Below are 25,102 nucleotides of genomic sequence, written 5' to 3' on the forward strand. Positions count from 1 at the left end.
CACTTGGACACCCTACGATTCTTACCCTTTTTGATCTGTCCTTTTTTGCTGTGTATACAAGATTCACTAGCCTGGGAGCTGGGGTCTTTCACTGTCTTGAAGTTCCCTGACACACTTTTCTGTCAGTTCCCTCTTCCTCTTGTTTTTCAAATGGTGTGCGGGATAGGCTTAGCAAAAGGGCAAAGGATGCTTTGTTTTCTTTTCTTTAACTTTACACATGAATTCATTTTCAAAATAACACTAGTGTCCTTACTTTAGTTTCTGGCAAATCTGGAGATGTATCTGGCTTACTGGGTATGCCAGATCCTACCAGCTGAAGTGTTTCGTTCAGGCAATAATTTTGTCTTTTTATGGGCATATACTTAATCAAGTTTGCAAATAAAGTATTCCTTTATGCTTGTTTCACGTTGCTTCTTTCTGGCAATACTGAACTTAATCCTGGTCCACTGAATTGATGATGGAAATTTATTTTATATAGCAGTGTCCGTACATTATAAAAGAATAAAGAGGACTTGGTTGTTGCTGCTGTTAATTACTATATCCTCTTTTGCTCTGAAACTCTGATTTGTAACATATGTCAGAACTGCTGATTCCAGGGTTAAAGGTCCATGTTGATTCATGGCTGCTTGCTTACCAAAATGGCAGCAGTTCAAGAAGCCGACTCCAATGCTAGTTGGACTTTCATTGGTGATGATGATGCTCATCAGAGTGAATGGTTAAGTTACTGCCACAGATAATCATAATATATGAACCCACACACCAATCTGGCAACAGGCTTGGCCTTGTATTCACAGGTGTTACAGGGATTGTATCTCGTCGAATAGGTTTGCCATTAGGGTCATCTGATCACTGTTTAAGGTTAATGCAAAGATGGATCAGGTTGTTCCTAATAACAGCTTTTCAAGAAGGTATATATACATAATTAAGAGCACAGGCCAATTGGGATGGTATTGGAATTTTATTCAGCTTAGTGGGTCTTATTTATTCAAGTCCTAATTTTATTGAGTGTTAAAATCCTCATGTTTCAGCTTAACCAAAAGCCATGGCTTACTGCTGCACGTAAACTTGCCTACCTTGAAAAAAAAGAGGCGCAACATCTATGAAGGAACAATCAATAAGATTTTTTGTGGTGTAATTTTACTATGCTTAGAAGTCAAGCTCAGATAGCCTATGAGAGACTTAATGATGTGGGTGTGAAGACCTTGCTCTCCAATGGTTATGACCATAAGCTGTGGTCCACCATTAAGTATGCCTCCCCTTGAGGGGATCGGCCGGTTTCCGACTTTTTTAACGACAGGTTGTTGATATATAGGGGGTTTGTTAAAGGATATTGTGTGGAACTTCTGGGGAAAAAAATTTTTGTTCAGTGACCTTAAGTTTTGTGACGCCAGAGCATTTTTCGGCCAAAAATGGCTATTTTCAAATGCATCTCCTCCTTTGCTTTTTGGTTTTAAGGGATGAGATTTGAACCACTTATAAAACACATATGGACCTTCGATATAAAGCCGGGGATTTTTGATTTTTCAATTATTTTTCGAGATATGAATTTTTATTTTTTTAATGAAATTTTCCCGGAAAAATTACAGAAAAAAAAATTGCCAAAAATCAGAAACTCAAAATATTAAAAATCCCCGGCTTTTTTTTAATCTACCATGTTTCCTCATATTATATATGAAATTTCATTTAGATTGGTCCAATACTAAGGGAGGAGATACATTTTGAAGGTGAAAAACTTATGTTTTGAGAAACGGGCCTTCAAAGTTTTAGTTACATAAAAAAGTAAAAGGGACTTCAAAGACTGTGTTACAATTAATTCTATGGTTTTAATTTTTATTTTTGGGTATTAATTAATGCAAAATGATTATAAATAAGAATATTAATTGATTATTTATGTGCCTAAGACACATTCTTATAAATTTTAGGTTCCTGGTCCCCTGTCTGATCTTGCTGCAAGGTATTACTCTATGGTATCATAGTTGCCTACACTTTTTTATTAGTGTCTCGAATCCATCCCTTGCCAAATGGATCCTGGGAATTACTTTTCATTCACAATTAGGGATTCGTGATTCAAGTAATTCATCAAGTCTTGCTTCACTTATTATGATAATTTTATTTTCAGGATCGTCTATAATATCAGCCTCCGAGCTACTGCTTTCTTTTCTAAAATATCTTTGCCCTTTGGTAGTGACGAACAAATAAAGAGGCGTTTAGGGGTGGATGTGGTTGGTCTCTGGTCAGCAGAGATCGCTGCCTGCGCCCGTTTGATGGGCGACAGCTCTCTCTCTCCATCGCTCCATTCCCCTCTATGGCACTAATTTCTTGAACTCTTTCTTATACTTCTCGCCTGGACTTTTCCACTTGGCTTTTCTGCATTCTAGAAGCATGAAGTGAACTCTTGGACCTTTTAGGCACGGTGAAAAACAAAAACACCGCAGAAAATACAGAGTTCAGTCAAGGCTAGCGAGCATGAAAAACGTGTCCTTCTAGCTTGGAAGTTTATAGGCAACTCGGCCACAGTCGGGCGTCATGGTATGACGTGTGCATTGTCATGGCTTGGAATAACTAAAAGGTGCCGAGTAGGATATTATTGACATTATACATTTCATTTCAAAGGAAGTTTTCGTAATATATATCGCAAAAACTATACCAGACTAAATCATTTGCGCTACTGGTGTTTTATGGGTATATAGTTATTGTTACATTTTAGGCCATAACTAGAGAAATACGGCAAATTTTAGCATAATATTTCGTGGACACATTCTTGAACCCTATACGAAGCCATAGAATTTTTTTCAGCAAATAGAATTTTTTAAAGATTATTGGGTTTTTTTAGGCGGCCGATCCCCTTAAAAGAGTTGATGGAACTGCTGCATATTACCCTAAACAGGCAGCAGAACTTTTGGCTAGTCTTCCTGAACAATGTGGCAAGTCCATGACATTACCTCAGTCATGCTTTCCAGATCCAAGTTGTTTAATGGCCTTCAGGTACAGACAGACAAGTCAAAACTTTGATTCTTGGCCTTGACAGCATTTTTCTATGAAGACTGCTATTTGATTGCTCCTAAGATTACTATTTTTAGAAGATTTGTTAGATATGCAAGCTTTCCTTCTGTTTGGATAAAGGGAAACGTTGCTTCACCTAAGGTACCAAGTCTATTCTCATGTCCCTTAGAATATTGGCCAAGCTAAGAATGTTCTGAGGGGTTTCTTGCCTTATTTTAGTGGTTTTGAAACCAAAAAATCATTGTTAAAATCTTTTAATGTCAACCACACTAAAAGGGACATTAATAAAAAATAGCCCTAAGAAAAGCAACAACATAATATTAATATATAAAATTCCATGCTTGGACTGCCCTTCTTTTATAATTGGCCAATCCAGTAAAGATTTAGAAGTACGAATTAAAAAGCATAAGTACTGTATTTTGTCAAAACTGGCCAAACTCCAATGCAATATCCATTCATTCAAATAAAAACACTCACAGTATAAATTGGACAAAGTTCAGCGACTGCCAGATCAAAATATTTCACAAAATCTCTTAGAACCTGCTATTATACAGCTTACTTCCAGTCGTAATTTTAACCTTAGCCCTGGCATGTATTATTTGGACCCCTGTATTAGTAAAATCTTAAAGAATGACCTTAAAAATAAAATCACTGAATTAATTACTAATTACAGTAGTTACCTTATATATAGCCATTGGGTCTAATCTTTTGTAAAACCTCTTGAATATTTACCCCTGTTTTTGTAGGTCTACTAATTCTTCAACTGTGTTGGATTCCAGGTAGGCTACATATCCCCATGGTATTTGATTGACAGGCATTGTATCTAACACATTTTTCTTTGTGTTCCATCGTCCTCGTAACAAAGATTGGTAAATAATCCTGGAGCAACTCACTTATCTTCTAGTAAACAGCAGTTCCATAAGATAATTAATAGACTACCCTACCTGGTACAGTATTTTTTACATATTTGTTCACTTCTTCAATCTAAGATCTATATCTGCAAAATGAATTGCTCCTAAAAAAATACAAAAAATACAGTACCGGACAGTTTAACTTAATAAAAACATAACTGATTGCTATAGCTCTGCCTACTTACTGGTATGCTAACAAGATATGTAAAATAACACAAAAATTATGCCTTACATAAAAACTAACAAACATCTTTGTTTTATCTTGTTACAAAACACTACATACATACTGTGCACCCCTCCCTCTGGTAAAATATTCTTATTGACATTTATTTAATCCATTACAATATTTTACCTAACACAGCACTGAAATGGAGTGACATACATATATTCTTCAGTATATGCCTGTATGTACACTCGGCAAGGAAAGTTAGGATACAGTTTTTTTAAATCTTCGGACATATACTGCTCAATAAAGCGACATCTGGCAACTTTAGATAGGGGAGGAGCTTCAGTCTTATTGTGTTTGTTTTTCGCTTGACCACCTATAACTTTCAATCATATTCTACGATTCTGAAACCACTGATACTTAAATGCAGTAGTAAGCTTTACAGTATTCGTTCAAGTTGTAATTTGCAGCGACAGTTCTAAGCAAAATAAACATTTTTCGACATAACCTACCAAGTAACCTTACACATATGAATTTATGACACCACAATGAACGGAACGCTTGCATAATCGGAAATGCGATCTTCCATAATGAAATCAAGAGTTAAATTTGAGCAATGTCCAACAAAAAAACTGGGGAACAATAAAGGAATGAATGCAATGTTATGAGAGAGAGAGAGAGAGAGAGAGAGAGAGAGAGAGAGAGAGAGAGAGAGAGAGAGAGAGAGAAAACCTGAACAATAAAGGAATGAATGCAGAGAGAGAGAGAGAGAGAGAGAGAGAGAGAGAGAGAGAGAGAGAGAGAGAGTGTGTGTGTGTGTGTCTCTGCTGTTGTGTAAGCCTAGGCCTATATGTGGAGCTACTCATTTCATCATTTTTTTCTTTTTAGAGATTGAGCGATACTATATTTGTATAGTATGTTTTAACAATGAGAGAGAGAGAGAGAGAGAGAGAGAGAGAGAGAGAGAGAGAGAGAAGACTACGACAACATCAAGAAACATCCAGTTACTTGTGTTTTCCCGCTGAAGCTCTCACGCTGCTCCTCACATCATAGAGAACGCTCTTGCGGATTTAAATATATCTGGTCAACCTACCCTAGCTGTCACAACATTTACTGCCATTAATTCCAGCTGACTTTTAACACCGTGAAATAAATATGAATGTATAAAAATTAAAGAAATTATCATTACCTCATATGATGATGCAATAATAAGCCTGTTCATAACAGAAAACACATAAATACTGCCGTTCTGAAAAACAGTACTACACCAAGATATCCACACACTATCTTTTAGACCTCTATGAACGAAGTCATCTGAGAAATTCTGATTACTTCGGACATGCATGGTGTTTTTAAGTATCTGAATGGTTTTGTTTTGCAAATTTAACATATATGATATAATTTGCATTGTATTTTCATATTCTAGAGTAAATTTACCGAGATTATGTGTTTTCTGTAAGAAAAAATTAAAATTCGATGAACGAAATCTAATGAAACTGTATCCTCACTTTCCTTGCTGTGTACATACGTATGCATGTCGTTATGGGGTACCGATGTCATAAGCTCCCATTACATATAATGAATATGAGCACTGGTTACCCATGACAGAAGAGATTTACTTCAAATTTTTACCACTTATTAAACAACAAATACTGAGAATATCTGCATAAGGAAATCACAAAATTTGACATCTTAAATTTAAACATTTTACAATTAAAAAACTAATTTTTCATACATATAAAATAATTTTAAGTCAAAAACAGTTTTCCTTACGTGAGACAAAAGATATACAGTATATATAGTTATACTACATGCTGTGATAGTTTCACTTTATTTTTTTTTTGTCTTCTTCAAGGTATGTTTGTTTACTATTTTCATATTTAAGTTTTGAAAAAAAGAGCAAAAATTTTTTTTGCTTATTTTGTAATAACTACGAAGCTTTGATAGGTAGAAAGCTGACTTTTGCAGTAAAAAACATAACATCCCCTGAAATTTACAAAATGATCGGATGAAATGTGCTCCCTGCTTGGTTTCCTCTTGTGTGACTGACATTCATAACATGTCTACAATGGAGGCTCTTGCCTTTTACAGTATTGTGATTTCTTTTGACTTTTCAATTCTCATAGTGCATATAGTTTATATATATTTCTCTTGTAATACTTCTCTTGTAATACATCTTTTTTTTTTTCCTATTGACAGAAAAAATTGTACTTTGAAATGTACTAAAAAGCCAGGCGCGGCATGAATCACGTAGTTCAGTGTCACTACATGATGTGAAAAGTTGCTATGTACTTAATTTTTTTTTATTCTTGAATAGAAACCCCATAAGGAAATCTTGCATAAATAAACATTTATTCTATTTTTAGCATTCGTAAAAAAAAACAAATAGACTTGTAAATGATTTCACTTAAGATAACACATTTCAAATACGTGAATGGTGATGCATAGGGTTTCCTTATTGGGATCCTGGAATCCTGGGAAAAACCCTCATTTTCAGGCTTTTTTTTTTTTTGTCCTGCCATTTTTCACATGACCATAGATAAAAGAACTATGTCTTCATGATAGCAAAAAGTTGATTGTTTCTTAAAACATTTAAATAAATGTTCTTTCAGAACACACAAAGAATATAAAGTTGTTATATGAGGCCATCAGATCAGTGCCACCTACATCTGTCGTGTCTGAAAGGGTTTTTTCTGCAGCAGGCCTTTTCATAACAAAACTTCAAAACTCAATTAAGTGACAAAGGCATAAATTCAATATGCATGTAACATGGTTACCATAAGTCTGCAGCACATGTTATTTCTCTAACAATATTCATGTGCCTTTGTATTAGACTCTGTATTAACTTGTGTTTTATTTTTCACATCTCTTTCATGGAGCCTCTCTATTATTCTTCATAATAGAAGCCTTTTCAGTATTAGCCTATATGATTTTTATTTTCTTTATTGGAACAAATACTTGAGTATTATTTAGTTTTTTGCTCTAGAAATAATCACATTTCTTATCAAGAAAAATATACTTAAAATTTATAAGAACTCTGGATTCTCTATACCTTTTTCTTTACGATCGTACTTCTTAACTAAAAATTGACTTATGTTTCTGTATTGAATGTTGTATTGGAATTTTGGAAACAACAAAAGTTGAAAAAAGTCACTTGGTTTATTTTGAAACTCAAACCTTATATGTATTTCATTTTTATAACATCTGAATTACACTGCTGCATCTTTCAAAACAGATATTAATTAGTGTCACAGACAGAGACTGAGTATTTTCTGTATATCATTCATTATCATCAGTTGTTGGGCAGAGATATTTACTATTTCAAGAAATATATGCCTACTAAAATATCCAAATCAGCCGTTTATATTTTGCTAGATGACACCAAATTTGCTAATATAACTCACTGAATGTTATATTCTTTGATAGACCTACTTTGATTATATTTCCCGGGATTATTTTCAAACTGTCCCGAAATATCCAGCTCAAAGAGAGAGAGTCCTACTTCCAGTAACTAACTATCACACTTTTATGCAGTTGTTGACTAGTTAAAAATCTGCCAATTTTCGATGTTGACTTCCATAAGAAAAGGGTCTCAAAACACTATATCGTTAAAGTTGCAAGTTGTGACTGGGGCTGAAGAAACAAATGAAGTGCGGGCTGCAAAACGTTTGGAGAAGCGAAAGTGACGTCCGACACTGACGAAAATATATTGTATGCAGATAACCTGAATTTTTAAACCAAGCTTCATTCATTACAAAAACTTTTACCTCCAAAGTATACTTCATTTACAATTAGCAGTTATAATGTCAGTAAAACTTAGCCACCTGATGATTATGAGAACGTAAACATTACTAGAATGCAAATGGCATGTGACTGCAAAGTTTATATTTTATATGATAAGATGTTAATGCATACAGTAACTGGATAAATTAAATCAACAGTTTTATCAAAACTATCATTATTTTTTATAAAACTGAATTATCTGACCCTTACAAATAGATAGTTAGATTTTAAGAGCACATCCAAAACAGTGAAACAAAATTACTTGAATAAAATTCATATACAAACTGTTTGTCTAGATTTTTTAACAATGATTTTCAGTATATGTACTGTAATTGTTCAGGAATACAGGTGCAGTACATTTACACACAGAATTACACTTTAACCAATTCTTTCACTTTTTAAAAAAAATTGTAAGCATAAATTACTTTATGTATCTACACTGTACACTCTAGTTAGTGCTTTTAACACGAGTAAAGATAAACTGCACATATTTCACTAAAAAAAAATACAATTGAAAACTACATTTTTTTTGCACCAGGTAGCGTGTCTGTTAAATAAAATCTTTTTTGAAGTGCCAGTTTACTTTCATTGACATTCATTCAATGCACTACTGCGCTGTAAAGCATTGTATTATGTACAGTATACTGTATGTATGTCATAGTTTATAGGATACGTCGACCATGTCACTGTTCACCATCTCTAACATGCTCCACTATTCATTGTTCTGTTCACAACTTACTTTCTCTCACTGTCAAGTTCAAAGCAGGCGATTGCAAAGAGTTTTCGGAGCCTCTCACCTCTCCTTTATGCTCTAGAATGATGATGTTTGCTTGTCACTATCCGGCAATGAAAAGTTGTTTCTTAAGCCGTTAAACTTTTGCTTTGTGTTTAGTGCTTGATCAACGCTGCCCATTTCCTCTCTTTCTCTCTCTGACTCATATCCACAAGTTCACACATCTCATTCCTTCTGACAGAATCATGAATAATTTTTATGAATACTCTCTCTAAAACATATACAGCCCATATAGCCTATATGTGTGTGTGTGTACTGTATATTATATGTAAGTGCCTGCCCATGTGTACACCCACATCACATATTTAACACTATGTACACACTGTGGCACATAAACACTCTCTCTGGCACAATATCTTTATCCATTCTTCTTCCTTGTACAATGTACCTTCAACATTTCAATTTTACTTTAGCCTTCTTTCCTTCTTGGCAACAGTCTATATCTCCATCACTAGACCTCCATCACTCCCACCAACCCAAAATCCCCTCTTTCATTTTTTTTAAAGGATCCTTATAATCACCAAACAGTCTTTGTTTTGTCACCATCATGCATACCGCTACCTGCTTACCCATATCTCTATGATCAGAAACAATACATAAAAAGTGTTCTGCGTAATTTACATCCATTTCTGTTGGCAAAGTCACCAAAAAACTGCTTGACAAAGCCATGTTATTGTCCCAGCCAAATACAAATATAAACCCCCCGCCTGGCAGTTCCACAATCAAATCCTGTCGACCAAAGGCTGAAACAGGGTTAGAACCCTATGATCTTAACCTTGGCAATTTTAAATAAGATATTCAATTAAACGTAAAGCAGATGACTAGTTCACTAACTCCTAGTTTATGTGCAAATGGGCAACACGTTTATAGTATCAGGCATCTGGGGATAAATGTAACAACATAAAAAAAAGACGATAAATCTCTCAAACATAAACAAAAACATTAGAGAAAATGTGATACATATCCCAACTGGCAACTGGTGGGAACCAAGCTGCAGTAGTAGTCTTCAGTTTTACCATATTAAATAAAAATTTATTATTGGATTTTAATAAATTAGCACGGTGTTCAGTGAGGATTTTGACATACTACCATTAAGGGGTAGTTTAGGTCACTTCTGACCCAATAAAAAAAAAAATTCCCAACCATCATTCTGCTGTCTTCATCATCTTTATCCTATTAATTTGAAGGGGAGTTTGGGGTTTGGCCCAGGCTAGGTAAGGGCACAGTGCCCTAGGTAAGGTTAGGTGAAGGGAAGATTTGGTTAGAATGTATCCCTTCTGGATTTTGACCTCCTACTGCTAAGAGGGGGTCCCATGCCAGGGCAAGACCCAGTACCCTGGATAATGTTAGGTCATGAGAAGGTTTAGCTGTCATTTCCCTGCTGTAACGTGCATTAGACCTGTCCACTCCCTAAGATGGGAGCCCTGAAAGGAAATTCATAATTTTCCATGGCACACAAATATTAACAGTTAGTCTGCTGTGTGTGTATGCTTTCCTACCCAGAAATGGCATAAAAATGATAAAATGAAGAGGCTACAGTTAAATTTCATTTGCAAATCAGTAAAAGTTGTTCCTGGTTAAGCCTACCTTCAAAACAACATTTGGATTGTTTGGCTTTTTACACAATTTCGCGAAAAAAAATTATTCTATAGGCTACTTACAAAGAGTAGATTAACCCAGAACAGTGTACCCTTTTAATAGGTTACTATTTAATTTTACACCACTACTTTCTCAGACGTGTTCTAAACCCAACTAAAATCCTTAAAGAGGTAAGAGAAGCCTAGGGTGATATCTGAGGAGGTCAGTTGGCCATACACAAGTGCAGTGAGCCGTCGTGTCACCGTCCAGGAGATGGAGGAGTGCCACAGGGGGCACGAAGACCTGCCTGCCTGCCTTGTCACGTTTACTTTCCTTTTGACACTCTTCCGTAGGCAGGCTACGTGACACACAAGAATCTTAAACGATAATTACATACGCCAGCCAAACATCAACACAACCTACCTAGTTCCAACGAGGGAATATTGTAACCCTCGACGTCCAAGCGAGGAGGAACTTGCTCTACGGAAGACAAAAAATGAAACGTAAACAAACCCGTTTTGAAGTGTGGCAGAACTTGTGGTGTAGCAGCTGCCAATTTTACAGTCGTCTTTCCGCCTTTTCACAGGCTTTCTCAATCTACTACAACCATGTCAAGTACTCCTGCTGACCTAAAGGAATCTCACCTGCTGTTCTCACTCCTCGTCCCAGCTGCGTCTTGGACCATAACGTAGCCAAAATTGTTCAACGCAAGAACTAGCCTATGAGTTTGTTGTCAGCCATTTTCGTCATATCCAGTTTGGCACCTTCGTTCACTATCTCTTTCCTTCTCAAGTTTTCATTGTACAACGTTTACTTTCCCACACACACATCATTCGCATTACTCTCGCAGGGGTTTCTGGTCCCGATCCTGATCCTCGTTCATGGTTTAGGCCCCAGATATGAACGGGAATCAGCTTTATAAATAGGAAACCCCCAACCAGCAGACACACTAAATTTTCACCTTACACATCAGACTAGTAGACGGTTCCAATACTCTTGAGGACTCGCCCAAGCAACAAGATATTCTACATAATTACAGTCGCTTTAAAGTACAAAAAAATAAAATTCTAATCTTTTCGCTTGTTTTATTTTATATAAATTATTGATATTGTACTGTTATCCCATACAATAAGAATATATTCACTATAAAGCCTTGTATAACAGTTTGTTGTTCTCTTACTTGTTCAGTATCAATGGCGAAGCAATTGACCAATGAACGACCGAGTTTACGTGATATCCTAAAATTACACACTTTTACCTGAAGGTCAATAATGAAATGACAATAGAGACTAGTTAATGCAATTTTAAATGTCAGCGTTTATACGACCAAAATCCATAAGCTGCATGCTGTCTGGAAATGTATGAAGTAACGTTGTTTCAGACCCAGTTAACTTAAATGAGACCCCTGAAAATGGTCGCATATTGCTTGAGGTCGACCGTTGCCAGTGATTCACGGAAGCGATCCGCTAAGAAATAAAGCATCAATTGTCAGTATAAGCGAAATGATTTATTTTATCCTTAATGCACTAATAACTTCAATGATACTCTACTATACTTGATAAAAAGTAGGATGAGGCAAATTGAACAAAAATTAAAATAATAAATTAATATTAAACCAGTCCTTTTTATGGCAACACTAGGAAGTGCACGTGCAGCAGCATCTACGTTTGTGACGTCACATTAGACCAGACGAGCCTTTAAACAAGCTATGAAACTTTAGTGAATTAAATTTGAATAATGTTTGTAGTTTTATCGTATGATGCACCGCTGTATTAAATTGTTTTCTTAACAGTCATCACATTTATAGTGCAAATGATAGCGAGAAGTTTTCTATAAGAGAGTTGACAATAATGCATATTGTCGAGCAATCACTTCTAAGTTTTTACCGCAGTGAAACAAACTGATACAATTAAATAACACATAATTATCTAAAATTCATGACTAATTTATTATTACTTAGAACTATTACATATAAAGAGCTGCCAAATTGTGTTTCTTTGCAAAGAAAACTGTGGTTAAAATGAACAGCACCAAATGCTCCTCAGGAAAGTGGAAAAATATTTCTCTCTCTCTCTCTCTCTCTCTCTCTCTCTCTCTCTCTCTCTCTCTCTCTCTCTCTCTCTCTCTCTCTATCAGAGTTGTTACGTTATTGTATAGAAGTCGTTCATTATATAACTACTGTGAATCCGCTCAATCAAGTAGTTCGATTATTTTTATGGTAATGTTACCAGATTTTGCTGCAGAATTAGACACTCAGTTCCTAGTTCTCGAAAGATAAAAATTCATTTTTTATTACGAAAAATAAATCACAGATTTTTCCCAAGATATCTGAAAGATAACATGACAAAGAAAAAAAAATAAACCTGAGACATTCTCTCAAAGATATCAGTTCAAGGGGTGCGGGCGGGTTATAATAGGAGAAATGCCAGTGCATCTAATTTTGTGATACCTTTGTGTAAACACTCCCGCAGTGAGCTATGAACTGGAGATCGTTGCTTCTTGAATTAGTGTTAGACAGAAAATGACTGAGCTCTAGCAGGATGTTGCTAATACATTGCGAAGAATTAATGGGCATTCTTTAACACAACCGTGATGTGCAGTATCTTAGTGTTCCTCGTGCCTGCCCACAACTGCTGAAAAGAGGGGGGCGGGGGGAAGGGGCCATAGAGGACTTCTCCATTCGAGACTAGAACCTACTCTGCAGTATAACTGATAGTAACATAAACAAGGAAAAAAGAAGCGGGCGTTAAACTGAAGCCACTGCGAAAACACTAAACTTACCTTAGTCAAGATTTGGTAATAAAAGCAAGAATATATTATATCTTATAAATATTGCATCTCTCTCTCTCTCTCTCTCTCTCTCTCTCTATATATATATATATATATATATGTTTTTGACTCTATGGAATATGAGTAGGCCTACAGGGTGTGAGACAACATACCCCATGTCCTCTGCTGTTATGGTGACGACTTCAACACCATGCTAACCAGCGACAAAACCCTAGTTTTGATGTCCTGTATCCTACAGATGTTGATGGTTTGCTTGTCACTGCCCTCAAGGGTAGAGGCCCACTGCCATTTAAAGGCATTTCTGCTGATAATGACACTCTCCAGAGAGGAACAAAAGGACATTCACACTTTCATTACTGAATAAAGGACGAACCCTCTACGAGTGAACCAACTCTTCCCCAGTCTCATACAGTTTTCAAAGTATTCACTCCTTCCACTTACCTTCCAGCTTCCATTATCTCCAACAAGAGACCAAATCACCTCAAAGCCTATGCTAAGCTTTATAAAATATGGTCTTATTTATGTCTTGTCCTGTCATCTCTTCTTACTCTACATATATACAGAGCAAACAAGTTACCTCCACAACTCGCACTTTTTATTGCCTTCATAAAAAGCCTTCACGTCCCGAAAGGAGAGCTGGCATACCAGTTGCTTCATACGCTACAACTCTTGCATCTGTCGATCCTTATGTCTTCACTTGTTCTCTGTTTCGGACCTCTTATCCTACCAGCACCAATTATATTTATTGCAAAACGCTCATATATATCACCCACTTTCATTCTTCTCATAGAAAGTATTTCATTCAGTCTATCTGTGTTGCTACTTGTGAGCAATTTCATCTTGACTTTTTTCCACTTATTCCTCCCATTTTTTATGCATGATGTTTATGTCCTCTTTTGAGATCTCTCTTGATTTGAAGAAAAATTTTATGTATTTCATGCTGTCTGTTTAATTTTAAGCATTATTCTTCCCGCAGTTGTGCACAGATTTGCCACAACAAAATTATGCTATAATATCTAATCATTTATCCTGTATGTTTAACCAGGTTCTTAAGATTAAACTTATATTTTTATTAGTAACAACAGTTATTGGACAATCTCTAGCAGAATTTCATTAGAAAGAGCATAAATAACTTTTATTGGGCAAAAAATTAAACACTGATGAATTTTCATCACGAAATATCGAGTAATACAATGTGGCAGTGCCGCCGAAGAAGACCGTTGTTTAGGCTGTAAGCTGCACAGCTTTAATACCAAACCCAGGTTTAGCCACCAGCTTCACCAGCCACCATCAAAGCGTCCCACATGTCCTCAGCACACATTACTTTTAGTTCGGCGGTGTGTGGCCAGGAACTGAGTCCCCGGATGTAGCTAGAGAAAAAAACAAGCATGGCATTCACTTAAGGTAGTGGCAGTGGCCAAAGGAAGACAGACAGAACCACAGAGGTCCTCAGACAACCAACCTATAACCTGTAGCCACTAACGGTACCCCCATACCTTCCTGCAACCATTGGACCCTCATTAAGAAGAAGTATTGGTTGGATTTCATTGTCACTGAAGTCCAGATGTCGTTGCTCAGCGCCAATTTCCTCGGACAATTCAGGCGACTGGTGTAAGTCACCAGTCTTGGACTTTGTCTCTTTCCGGAGAGCACCACTTACCACCAGACCCAAGCAACTGTCCACTTCTTTGAAAAGTCCAACGGATCTACACATCCTCCTACAAGAATTTCTGGACGTTTTCAAGCCTGAAATCAAACAAACTCCCAGAATACCAGCAAAGTACAACATACACCACCATTTAAAAACGAAAGGTTGCCTGGTTCACTGCAAATTCCACCACCCACCATGGGAGAAACTAGCTGCTGTGAAAAAGATCTTCAACGAAATGGAATGAATGAGACTGCCAGAAGGCCTCTAGCCCATGGGCCTCCCCACCCCACATAATCAAACAATCCAATGGTTCTTGGTGCCTCTGTTGGACAATTCAGGTGCCTCAATCTATGGATGGAGTCCAATCTCTACTCACTCCAAACATGGTGGACATCACCTTCACCCTACACAGTGCAAGAGTTTTTCCCCAGGCCTAACTGGAGTACCAGTACTATATACCCAGGAGAGTAATCCTCTTGCCCTTTGGTACTTACACATTTGACTACTCCACATTCAGCCTCCATAACTCTGGTGCCATGTTCCAAAGGCTCATGAACATCTTACGTGGCCTCCCCTTCTGCCTCTGATATGTGATGACATCCTCATACACTCTGTAGATCTCAAGAACATCAAAACCACATTAGAGCCTGCTGTCCATTCTCTGAGATAATGACCTGGTTATATGTCTGGTCAAATACTCCACTGGGGTATCCACGGTTGAATGCCTTGGTTATAAAGTATAAGAAAGCAGCATCCATTCCTTACACTCCAAAGTTCTAGCCTCTTCCACCCCTCCGGGAGAACTACAGCAAAGTTGGTGACATATATTCATTTGGCATGGATATTAAAATGTCAAGAATGCCAAAATGGCTGATCTAGCTGTTGAGGAGTGCTTCGGTGCAGGTGTGTGCCATTGCTTAAGGGGAGGTTTTTCTTGACAGCTAACACCCTGGAGTGAAGGGAGAAGATGATGCTTGCCATGTCTTGATCACCCAGGAGTTCAACACAGGATGCCCCCATGGCATATTTGTTGTTGTATATCACATAAGTAAAGAAAGTATAGCTTTGGTATAGTTTTGGTAGCCTTACTGATTCTATGAGAAGATGAGGATGTTGCCAACACAACACATCCAGAAGGGGTTGCTGCCGAGAATGTTGTCACCAGTTCCTGGATTGTGGCACCTGAGTTCTGGAGGCCAAAAGTGAAATAGTTGAATATGTACCATTTTGAAGTGAAAGACATTTATCTCTTCTTTGGGGAAGTGCATAAACTGAGAAGGACCCAGGGTAGTTGTGCCTTCCAGTCAGGTCTTGCACCTGGTGATAAGGGCTGTCTTGAGGGATCAGTGGGATCTTCCCTATACAAAGAGAACTGGTCTAAACTACGTTTGTTGTTGCTATTGTAGAAGAACCTATGATTGATGCTCCTAGGACCTTTCCCATAGTAGTATTGGGGAGCAGTTTGCTTGATTGCTGGATGGCAGGGTACCCTCTGATCTCAAGATCAGACTGTTAACCAGATCCAAAGCACCAAAAAGAACCCACAAATGCAGCAGTCAGAACACAGAACCCTTAAAAAGGTTCCATTGACAATAAGGTTCAAAAAAGGGGCTGTGGTTACTTGCCCAAAATTATTAAGCTCACAGAGTCAAATGATCTCTTACCAACACTGCTGAAGGGTTTGAAAGGAAAAGGCCTCCTGGATTAAATAGTTTCATAAAGCAAAACTTCAATTCTCCCCTAAAGGACAACTGATAAACCAACTGCCCTGATGATCTTTCTGACAGTGGACATAAACATTGGGATCTGATGTTGCTGAGCAAAAAAAAAAAAAAAAAGTAAAAATGAAAAAACGATGACGACTTGTAGTAGTAACTGCTTGAAATCATGGTCCACTAACCCATTTTGTGTTGTTGGATAATGCCAAAACACGAAGACCTCCGATTGTTTAAACAAAACTGTGCTAAGCAAAGGCAGAGACCAAATTGCTTTCTAAGTTCCACACTAGTGATTTTAATTTTCTTTATTAGTTTAGTACTGACACTTGAGCAGGGGTGTCATTTAGGGGGACTGGGGGGTCAACTGCCCCCCAAGACTCAAGTCCCCCCCCTGCAGCCTCAACTTGCCCCCCTCACCCCACCAAGCCCCAAGAAGTAACAGCAGCTGGTTTTCCATTATTCCTACCGAAATTCAAATGTCATCATATTAACTTATATCTGTCTATCTATCTATCTATTTTATGTGCTTCAAAAAGCACATAAAATAGCTCAAAATAAAAAAAAACCACAGGTGATTAGGCTCGCTTCGCTCGCCAAACCGCCTTTGCCACCCCCCCCCCATCAAAAATCTGAAATGACGCCCCTGCACTTGAGAGAAGTATTCTCCCAATTTTCTAAAACTTCACTTGACCTAGGTGTTAGGTTCTTGTTTAGAATAGGATAGAATGTGGAGTTTAGGCTAAGTGCTGGGACCTATGAGGTCATTCAGCTATGAAACAGAAATTGACAGTAAAAAGGTTTAAAAGATGTAACAAGAGGAAAACCTCACAGTTGCACTATGAAACAATTGTTATGAGAGGGTGGAAAGTCAAATGAAAGAAAGAGAATATGAATGAAGGTGCAGTAAAAGGAATGAAAAGGGTTGCAGCTAGGGGCTGAAGGGACACTGCAAAGAACCTAAGTAGTAATGCCTACAGTGAGCTGCATGAGGTGCACTGAAGGCACTAGCCCCTATGGGGAAGTTCTTATTTATTTTTAAACTGGGTAATGGACCTAGTTTGAAATGTCCAATAAACTTGAGTATGTTTTTCCAAGTTCAAGTTGATCGTTAACTTTGGAAAGTATACCATTAATGTAGTAAATCCAAGACCCTTCCTTTGCATTTTAATAATACCTATGCTGTTTGGCCCGCAACCTTGATGTTGTATATAACTTTAGTTTAAGGCAATCCACTAGTTTTGTATTCACATAATTTTGTGTGCTGTGCAAGTCTTGACCCACCAGGGACCTCCAGGTCTTGTTGGTTTACCTTTCGTTCTAGTTATGGAAACCTCTGTCCCTTTTTAAAATTCTTCCAGAGCACTGTAGTCTTTGTCTGTAGTCACACTGACCACCTACACCTGTCTGCACTTTCTTCATTCCATATTGGAGAAGCTTCTGAAGGAGACTTTACACCTGTTTAGAAAAAATGGTTAGTGGTCACTCCAACAGATTTTCACCTACTGGCCACTTGTAGTGTAGATGGTTGCAGGATAGACATTTGGTCATGTCAAGAGTTTAATTATTGTTTGAGTAGATATTATGAAATGTCACTCATCCATTACTCAAAACAAGTTATTATTAATGTCTTCTATGATCTGACCCCCATAGGGGGATAGTACCATCAGTGCACCTCATGCATGAACTGTAGGTATTACTTAAGGTTCTTTGCAGTGTCCCATTGGCCCCTAGCTGCAACCCCTTTCATTCCTATTACCTACCTCCATTCATATTCTCTCTCTTCCATCTTAATTTCCACCTTCTTCTAACAATTATCCCAAAATGCAACTGTGAGGTTTTCCTCCTGTTACACCTTTTAGACCTTTTCACTGTCAATTTTCGTTAGTGCTGAATGACCACACAGGTCCCAGTGCTTGGCCTTTAGCATAAATTGTATATTCTATTCTATGATCTGACCTTCATTATCTAAGAGCTCTTCACTCCATTGAGGGTTATTCACACTCAAGTCTCCTAAAATTAAAACTGGGGTTGGAAGTTGATAATGTTTATGGAAAAACGTGCAATGTTGTCTTCAAAGGCAGTAGTGAATGTTACCAGGTTGTTTGTGCAATGATAGCAGCACCATCTTTAGCAAGTTCACTTACTGGAAGGGATCTATGCACCTTATAAACCAGGATTATAAGCTTCATCACCTAATGTAGTTTCTTGAAGACACATTGTCTGGGTTGTGGAATGGAATATAGAGTTTAGGCCAAAGACCAAGCACTGGGACCTGTGAGGTCATTCAGTGCTGGAAAGGAAATTGAGAGTAGCTAGGTTTGAAAGGTACAACGGGGAAAACCTCGCAGTTGCACTGAAATAATTGTTAGGAGAGGGTGGATAGCAAGATGGAATGAAGATATTATGAATGAAGGCACAGTAAGAGGAATGAAAGATGTTGCAGCTAGGGGCCGAAGGGACGCTGCAAAGAAACTTTGGTAATGCCTACAGTGCGACGGCACTCACCCCCTACAGGGGTCTGGGTTGTGATCACCAAGGATAACTTTCAAGTTCCTCAGTTTGAGTGCTTCAACCTTTACAGATTCACTGGAGGATATTGGCTATCTTTGACAGAAAAGGCTTTAAAGATTTCTCAATCCTGTCACTTTTGAGCTAAGAATCTTTTCCTTTGCACTAAAAAGCAGTTTTCCCTTCTTTTACAAAAATATTTTAATTTGTCTGTTAAGTCACTATTATTTCTGTATTCCTGGGCATCCCACTGTTGGGTTTGCTGGCTTGAGATATGTTGTGGCTGTACTTCTCTCAGGGTCATTTATCAATACATTTTTTCTTCTAAAACTCAGAAGTAATTTGAACTCTCTTATGTATTGAGATCTAGGGAAGCTTATCTTGCACAATTTTTTCTGGTTTGGGTTTTGTCCAGAGACTGAGAAATGAAGACAATGATGAGGAGGAAGAAGATAGTGTTTGCTTGTTTTATTCTTAAACCTCCTCCACAACCCTTAAGGATGTATGTAATTGAGTCCGGAGTCTTGACAGGGACAGAAGCAGCATAGGGAGTCAAGTTCAGAGATTTAAATACTGAAGCAGGAAAACTGAAAAGTTTTCTATAAAGGCTACTAAGGTCAGAACCCTGAATAGTGTTAGAGAAGGCCATGGAGCCTTAAGTATAATTACTTTGGTCTGTCCAATACCCCAAGGGAAATGGGTGGTGCAGGAGCAGGGGAAGGGTAGATAGCCATACAGACATCCATAAAATGCTCCTCCATCACAGTACAAGCAAAGCAGGTATTTTGGTTATCTACATTTTTATCTGATTCCCTCAAGAACAGGCAGCCAGGGGAAATGCCCAAAAGCAATCAGCATTGGAAGCATGGGTCACAGGAGGGAGAGGTCCCTGAAGGAAGTTGGTTATAAATGGGTGTTACCCTCTGACAATATGACAGCCTCTAGGTCCCAAACTTTTTCTACTGAGATTGCAACCACCATGCACAGAACTGACCACAAGCCCTGCACTACTGTTCATTCTTCTTTAAAGAGGAATCAAAGAAATAAACCAGAAAGTCAGTTCAGGGAGAAAAGATACTTCAGTGTATGCCACTGTGAAAAGCCTGTTGCACAGACATCCTCACTTCAGCTTGGCCCAAGACAAAGTGAATGCTTTCGTTGAGTGAACTGATTGCGCAAATTAATTTGTGAATTTGGGCGCACATCACAACAAGGCAAAGAGATATATCCAGCAAGTCCATATTGTTACTTAATGTTTTCTTACATCACATTACTGTGACACTTTGTGAACGTGCTTTTTTCTCATATTGAAATTTAGAACTGTGTTCACCGGGTAATGTAGATGACAACTCATTAGATAAACGCAAGGATATTACCTACTACATTGTGAAGTTACCAAATATTCCCTTAGCTTGCTGTGATATATGCTGAAATTTATGAAGGCTACTGTACCACATCCACTCACTGTTGATTGATTGTTTCAAAGACTGAACCGACTTCATCCAAGGTATATACACAAAAAGCTGAGGATCTGTACTCTCATTAGAATAAAATTACTGCAAAGTACATTTCATTGTGATATACAATGCTATCATTGCCCCAACATCCTTTTCCAACATAAATGCTTATCATCATTATGGTGATCTACCACAATGAAAAGTCATATTAAAATAGGCATAACGAAATAACTAATACTTCAAAATTTTATTTTGTATAAAAACATTAAATTACATGTAATTAACAAGATATTTACAATCTGTATAAGGCTTTGCCACTGGTGGTTAAACACATCACAAAGGTTACCAGAAAAGGATATGCATTCTGCTCACACATGATCACTTCATGGTTGTTAGAAAGATACTGTGATAGAAATGAGCAAATTACATTTCCAACTGTGACAACCCATTTAATATTACCAGGAGAATGAACCTCCACAATTCTCTCGTTTAAAGGAAACTGCTTACAACAGATCAAGAAATAAGTCACGCCACAGACAGAATGTAAGAGAGAGAGAGAGAGAGAGAGAGAGAGAGAGAGAGAGAGAGAGAGAGAGAGAGAGAGAGAGAGAGAGAGAGAGAGAGAGAGAGAGAGAAACTTTTTCATATCAAACAAAATTGAAAAAACTTCCGTAATGTACAGTAGTTTGTTTAATTCTATCAGAAATAAAAGTAGGATTATACACTGGAATGTTTTCAATGCCTATTAATGGTTAGCAAATTGAAATTAATGACATCCTGAGTGGATCAATGTACTACAACACAACTGGCAATAAGAACCTGGCCAAACAAGCAATTAGAAATTGAAAAAATCTATACAGCAGAATGGAATCAGCTTTGGTCCACAGTATTCTTAGTTATTCCTTGGGTGGTGCAGGAGCTAATTAACAGGTTATCATTAAAGATTACAAACCATACAGATATACTTATTTCATCTACTCATGTATCAGGTTTCAAATGAAGTCTTTTTGGCTGCAGCTAGAAAAAAGGAATTCCCTCAACCACTGGCACATGAATATATTAATTGCTTACCAATAATATTTATAGCAGCAGAATAATCTCCCAAAAGTTCTTAAAAAATCTGAAGCTGTAGCCTATGCTTAAATAACTGACTAGTCAATTTCTTTATTATTTTTACACTATTCACATAGTGAAAATTAAGTTCATAAAAAAAAAACTCAAGCTACAGCCCATACTTAACCGACTTTTCTCTTCCATGAAACAAGCATTAAATGGTGTACAATCAGAATAACGTTAACGGAAATTTCTCATTAACTAATATATGATTATGATATAAATATTGTAATATACAAGATACAGGAAGCCTAAAGGGGCATTCACAAGGTCAAGCAGTTTGTCCAACCAGGTTTGCCCAAGTTTTTTGTCAACAAGTTTGAAGAGGTGTCTCACGGTCAAACCAAATTTACATCCAACCTCAGTGTGAGTTGTGCAGTTGAGGAGCAAAGATGCCTCAGGATCAAGACAATGTTATCCTACTCGTTTAGTACAGTAGTGGCATTAAGGAGAAAGAAAAAAAGATCTAAGTGAGAAAAGATTGGTTGCTAAAAAGACTAAATTTCTCGTGCAAACTTGCTTGTTGATTTTAGATCATAGCCACAGGACTGGTGTAATTATATAAGAATGGAAAAGGCAGCATATTTAGATCTGCTGAGGCTTATCATTCATTTTATCAAGTACAAGGACACAAATATGAGAATGACTATTTATCTCCCTCATAACGTTGTTCTGTGAGCAGCTAGGTTCAAGTTCCTTTTACCCATTGTTTCTAGATATCTTATTGGCATATTCTTTACATTTAACCTAACATAAAACTTTAAGTTCTTTATATTTGAGTTTAAGTTTAAAAACTTCCCTCTCATTCCTCTTTATTTTCCTCAATATTCATGCTTGAGGCGAGAAATAATGTCTTTCCAAGCCAAGATCCAAATAGCTAATAAGGTTTGATGTTTGCTGATCATTCACACGAGCAAAGTGTTTCTGGATAACTTACGCCCGCCCACAAAAGTCAGGCCACGCTGGACTTCCTTCACACCGTTCGTCAATGGCACTGGCCAACCAAATATCCCGTTCACACAGTCCAATTTCACTTCAAACACATGTTGGCAAACCAGGTTGGACAAACCATTTGACCATGTAAATGCCCCTTAAGGTATAATTCAAATTCAAAAGCATGTTGAGAGGATAAGGGCTCAGTTTAGAAAAATTCCAAGGTAGAAAATTATGTTAAGAACCTTCAGATCAAATCTTTCTAACACACTGCCAGCCGACACTTTGTTTACTTTTTTTTTTTTTTTTTTTTTTTTTTATACAAGATCCAGCTTCCCACAACAGCAATCTTCTTGCACTGCTTGGAAAACCTTTCAAGCAATTTTGTCAATAGTAAACCAGTCTTTGACAAGAATTCTAGTTTAATAAATAAATAAATAAGAAACATTATATCCAACACAATCTAGAGTTCTGGTTCAGAAAAATTAAAGAATCTAGTTACTTACAGAAAAGGAATTTCAAGCAATAAACAATGCAATTCACAACAGCTGAAAGCAAAGTATTTTCTACACTTACAAAGGTAAATAAATAAGTTTACAAAGTTGTTTTTGTAAAACATCAAACTCCACCATCATACGTCCCATGTCTCCTAAAACACGTGATTTATAAAAAAGATCAATGAAAAAATTTATGAAGTCTTTAGTAAAATATAAACCAAAGAGGTACATGATTTTAAACACATCAAAAACTTGATTCGCTCTATACTGGCATCATATACAGGTTATTAAACTACTTTTTTATGCAGCAAAGAAAGATGAAAGAAAAAGTGGAGGTTATTAAACCAGTGTAGTATACTTCTTAAATTAGGATGATTTGGTGTCTTAGTATTGTTAACGGGCAAAAATCCAAGCTATAACATTTGATGCTCTTGGTGGAAAGACTGCATAGATATTGCCATTTTTATGATATTAAAGACCACTGTAATTCAGTAGCACTGTAAGAGAAATACAGTACCAGCATTTTTCAAAAGGATAAAGTGATAACACTTTCTTACAACAAAAAGTTCACAAAATCCTAATGAAAATAAAAACACATCCATTTACTTTGTGTACTGTAAACTGTACTTACAGCTCAATACATATAATTTCTTTTCCTTAATTACCATATTGTTTTGGCAATTCCTTTCAAACAGTTATGACCTTTACCATGTAGCCTAAGTCCATACTGGAGCATCACACAATACTGTGCTGTAAACATTATGTGCAAATATAACAGCAATTTCGTAAGTTACTCTTATCATTTACTTTCAAATAACTCAAGGCATATGAGCATTAGAAAAATTCATTCACAAACGGAATAATCAAATGATAAACCTGGATTTCTCTAGCTGCACTGTTCTAGAGTTAACAATACAATGGCCTAAATTTGTACTGTGAAAGTCTTAGGTATGCAGTGCCTGGATCACTTACCAGGCAATATATATACTAATAAATTACTGTAGTGATATTCTACTGGTCACCTAACATAGGTAGGCTGCTTATACATCTTTGTACGATATGAACATCTGAAATAAATTAAACAGTTGCGTTATGCATTCACAAGCCTGTTATACTCAATTTGGGACAAAAGAAGAGAAATTAAAAATAAAAAATTTTAGAAGCCTTCATAGTAACCTTTAAAATATATGACTTACTACAAATTACACTCAAAATATGACACTTTTAAGATTAATTTACCAAAATAAATGCAATTTAACCGAAAAATCAATTGCCAAAAGCCTTGTAAAGGGATGGGGAATTAAAGCGAACTGTATAAAAAGAGCGCTACGCAAAAAAAGGGTAACTATGAAATACCTAAGATTAAAAATAATAACAACTATCTCAAGATGAAAATAATCTAGTAAATGTATAAGATGGGTGGTTAGAATATTGCAAAAAGGGATACTTCATTAAAACTGACAAAATTGTTCATTTACCATATCAAGCCTTTCTTACAATTAATCATAAACTGTTGAAAGCAGCACCATATCTTCAACAGATAACAATCAACATTAAAAAGTTAAATTACTATGTATCGTTTCCACCGTCTGAAAGTATTTAACATTTAACAGAGAAAATAGAATTTGGCTGTTCTTTTCCATTCTCAAAGGCAGCTTTGTGGACCTATTATTAAGAACACATGATAGTTACTCCTCTTACCCAATACTTTCTAAACTCAACTGATTTGCATCTAAAACCTACAGAATGCATCAGGCCATGCTTCCCTGCAAGTAACATGTGAATAGTGCAGTCTCAAAAATCAATCACTCAGACCACTTGCCTTCTACTCAAACAAAAGAAACTTTGCCTACTCAGTGATATACATACAGTGCGTACAATAAAGTTATTCCTCTTTCCTGTAACAAGCAGGCCTCATGTCATTTACCTCTTGCTTTGACTTGGACAGGAACATTTAATTTCTGTTACCAATACATCTACTTTTGAAATACTGTATAATTACACTCAACCATCACTTCATGACAAACCTAGCAGCATCTTCAGCTACATGTTTCTGTCAGATTCTTGCTGTATCATCACCAATAAACTTTGCTGTCTAAGGTTCTTCACAGACCATGTTGAGAGTAACACAACAGTTCAATGATTGCTGTACCAATGAACATCATTAACTGGCTTAATTTAAGATACATGTACTTCCAATT

General features: G+C 36.8%; 1 protein-coding gene across 5 annotated transcripts in view; it reads right to left on the bottom strand.

The window, feature by feature from the left end:
- The window catches only part of Hipk (Homeodomain interacting protein kinase), a 93,798-nt gene extending 82,568 nt beyond the window's left edge, over nucleotides 1-11,230 (bottom strand). For 2 of the 5 annotated variants that reach the window (XM_067127206.1, XM_067127204.1), the window contains exon 1: nucleotides 10,879-11,230. Coding sequence is in view for 2 of the 5 variants with exons in the window: in XM_067127203.1 (XP_066983304.1) it covers nucleotides 10,879-10,919 (41 nt within the window). In the remaining 3 variants the exon portion in view is untranslated. Of the gene's footprint in view, nucleotides 1-10,863 lie in introns of all 5 variants that reach the window. The other 3 variants (XM_067127203.1, XM_067127202.1, XM_067127205.1) reach the window with 2 other exon arrangements.
- Nucleotides 11,231-25,102: the final 13,872 nt, after the last annotated feature.

The sequence above is a fragment of the Macrobrachium rosenbergii genome, chromosome 25, assembly GCF_040412425.1.
Source record: "Macrobrachium rosenbergii isolate ZJJX-2024 chromosome 25, ASM4041242v1, whole genome shotgun sequence".
Classification (NCBI taxonomy): domain Eukaryota; kingdom Metazoa; phylum Arthropoda; class Malacostraca; order Decapoda; family Palaemonidae; genus Macrobrachium; species Macrobrachium rosenbergii.